Source organism: Mus caroli, chromosome 4 (genome assembly GCF_900094665.2).
Source record: "Mus caroli chromosome 4, CAROLI_EIJ_v1.1, whole genome shotgun sequence".
Taxonomy (NCBI): domain Eukaryota; kingdom Metazoa; phylum Chordata; class Mammalia; order Rodentia; family Muridae; genus Mus; species Mus caroli.
The window spans coordinates 40394817-40398180 of NC_034573.1; the positions used below are offsets into that span (position 1 = coordinate 40394817).

Sequence of the window (3364 nt, forward strand, 5' to 3'; positions counted from 1 at the left end):
TAGACCTGGGAATCCTTGTCTGAAAATGAATTGCACCGGAGATTGGACCAGGTAGCCTAAACCTGGATTTGGAAAGCATCCCAAGAATTAAACGCGCCCCACTTTAGACCAGTTCTTACCCTCTCTGAACAAGAAAATGCCATGAGCCCTCTTTCCACGTGAGACACAACTTTTCCGCAAAGACAGATTCAGGAGCGCTGGGACGAGCTCCTGGAGTCTCAGTCTCCCGCTTGGCGCGCAGAGGGGGCCAGCCCCCGCATCTCCAGGCGCCCTCCCCGCTCTGACGTTTTGGGGCTCCAGCCGCTACCTGGGGAGGTGTGCCCGTCGCGGGGGGAAGGGGGGAGTGGGGGGGGCGGGCAGGGAAGCGGCTACGCCCCGCGTTTGCTGGCGCCTTTAAGGAGGAGAAGCCAGCGGAGGGAGGAGCTGGCCCAGGTGTGTGCAGGAGAGCGCCTCACCGGCGGGACTCCGTGCTGGAGTCCAGGGCCGCAGAGCCGAGCACTTGCTGGCCACCGGCCCAGCCCGCTCGCCCGCCTCGCCTCTCTGCCCTCCGCTTGGGTTGTACCTTCCACCGTAGGGGTGAGGCATGGGCGGCCCCCGCAGGGGTGTACGGTGCCCCCACTGACGGCCCTGGCACGAGACCCCAGCCCGCAGCCTCCTCTACGCGCACCGCCTCGACGGTCATCCTCGGACCCGCAGGGACTCCCAAACAATTGCGGCCACCCCGGCCTCCGAGCCACGTCCGGACCCCCTGATCGCCTGGCACCAGAGCGCCAAGGATCCTCTGGCCGGTGCCCCACAGGAGCCGTCGGTGGACTCAGCGCTCCAGACCCCGAAGTCCCCTGCCCTCAGCGCTCTCGGTGCCCGCTGCAAAACCCCGGCGTCCGCTCCCGGGGGATCGGGATTGCGGCCAGCGCGGTCGTCCACAGCTGCAGACGACGGGGGGTACGGGGGGAGGGACCGCGGCGCCATGACGGCCGAGAGCGCGCCGCCTCCCCCGCCGCAGCCCGAGACGCTGGCGGCCGTGAAGGAAGAGCGCGGTGAGGCTGTGGCGGCGGCGGGCGCGGGGGTCCCGGCGGAGGCTGCGGGTCGCGGCGCGGGAGGACGGCGACGCAAGCGCCCCCTGCAGCGGGGGAAGCCGCCCTACAGCTACATCGCGCTCATCGCTATGGCCATCGCGCACGCGCCCGAGCGCCGCCTGACTCTGGGCGGCATCTACAAGTTCATCACCGAGCGCTTCCCGTTCTACCGCGACAACCCCAAGAAGTGGCAGAACAGCATCCGCCACAACCTCACCCTCAACGACTGCTTCCTCAAGATCCCGCGCGAGGCGGGCCGCCCGGGCAAGGGCAATTACTGGGCGCTCGACCCCAACGCCGAGGACATGTTCGAGAGCGGCAGCTTCCTGCGCCGCCGCAAGCGCTTCAAGCGCTCGGACCTGTCCACCTACCCGGCCTACATGCACGATGCAGCCGCTGCCGCCGCCGCTGCCGCCGCCGCCATCTTCCCGGGCGCCGTGCCTGCGGCGAGGCCGGCTTACCCCGGCGCCGTCTATGCGGGCTACGCGCCGCCACTCGCCGCGCCTCCGCCGGTCTACTACCCCGCCGCGTCGCCTGGGCCCTGCAGGGTCTTCGGCTTGGTTCCCGAGCGGCCGCTCAGCCCCGATCTGGGCCCCGCGCCGTCAGCGGCTGGCGGCTCCTGCGCCTTCGCGGCTGCGGCGGGCGCGGCGGGCACCGGGAGCTTCCAGCCGGCGGTGTGCACCGGAGCGCGGCCGGTCAACCCCGCCGCCTATGCCGCCGCCTACGCGGGCCCCGACGGCGCGTACCCGCAAGGGGCGAGCAGTGCGCTCTTCGCCGCTGCTGCGGGCCGCCTGGCCGGACCGGCCTCGCCCCCCGCGGGAGGAGGCAGCGGCGGCGTGGAGGCCACGGTGGACTTCTACGGACGCACGTCGCCGGGTCAATTCGGAGCGGCGCTGGGACCCTGCTACAATCCCGGTGGGCAACTCGGAGCCGGTGGTGGCGGTGCCTACCACTCCCGCCACGCCACCGCCTACCCCGGCGCGGTGGATCGGTTCGTGTCTGCCATGTGAGCCGGGGTAGGCAGGAGACCTCACTAACTCCAGGACGTTCTGAAAGATGTAAATCCCCCGGGACCGGCGGACAGGACTAAAACGTGAATTGTACTGAGACTCACGTGCGAGGCCCCCCTAGGGCTGTGGAGGCTCGGTGTCTTGCACTGTTCACAAGCCCCGATTTGCTTTGGACGTGGGCGGACGTAGGGAGGCCACGGCCGCGTTTGGCCTGACACAAGGGACCCTCGATGACGCGAAACTCCAAAGAGCATGCCTTTCTTCAGTTCAAATAGGGAGGGCCCTAGACTGTAAAGGGTGGAGAGTTGCAGAGCTATGTACGCCAGAATCTAGGATCCCGAACTGTGGTGGAGTCGTACAGCTTCACCGTGTGCTATGCCGCGCCAAACTCGGGCTTTTTACATGCTCGCCTCTTGTACTTTTGACTATCGTACCCCCAATAAAAGGCTCGGACAGTGTCTTTATAATTCAAATGAAAAAAAGTTTGCAAAATTGTTTGCTTTTAAAAAGAAATAGTTCGGTTCAGCTGGGCTAGTTTTCTCTGTCTCGGAGAGTCACAAGCCTGGGTCTCAATCATAACTGAGAATTCTTCGGTGTGATCCAGCCCCAACACCTGAATTTTTAGTCTGCCATACAGAACTGTGTGATTCTACCCTCTTATTTTTAAACCCCCTTCCATTATCTTAGGTGCCTACCTTCCATATCTGGCAGCATTGGTGAGCCACCCAGGGCTTCCCAGTAGCCACTAATGTCCAAAGGCCATCCAGGAATGGAATCAGATCATTGGTAAATTAGTATTTACCCCAAAGTCCCAGACTGACTCCAAGTAGAGATTGTGCCCTAATTATTGAATTTTTGAGAGAGAGAGAGAGAGAGAGAGAGAGAGAGAGAGAGAGATGTGTTGGTCATTCTTCAGCAGTGACCGCCCAGTGAAAAATCGGATTTTCTGATAAGAATAGGTGGGGAGACCTTCCTTAACTGGAGCTGTTTGTCCTGTTTCCTGCGCACTCCTGTTTCCGTACCCTCCTCCAACAAAGGAGAAGGAAAAAGTAATAATAGATTGGATGGTTAACAAAGTGATCTTTTTTATTTTAAAAAATGTTTTTAAATTTCATTCCATATCTTGTTTGTTTTAGGCAGCAGGTTCACAGAAATTAGAATTCAACGTCAGAGGAAAAAACAAATCCAACATTTCTTCATCTTTCTCTTGAGAAGTTGTGATTTTAGAACAAAAATATCTAGCGTTGAAGAGGGGTTCCACTCTCCTCTTTCAGACAG

At 61.4% G+C, this 3364-nt stretch overlaps 1 protein-coding gene across 1 annotated transcript; it reads left to right on the forward strand.

Moving 5' to 3' along the window:
* Positions 1-425: 425 nt before the first annotated feature.
* Positions 426-2553, forward strand: Foxe1 (forkhead box E1). The gene has a single exon (XM_021161621.2). It carries the CDS (start codon positions 968-970, stop codon positions 2084-2086), a length of 1119 nt encoding a protein of 372 aa, XP_021017280.1. The 5' UTR covers positions 426-967; the 3' UTR covers positions 2087-2553.
* Positions 2554-3364: the final 811 nt, after the last annotated feature.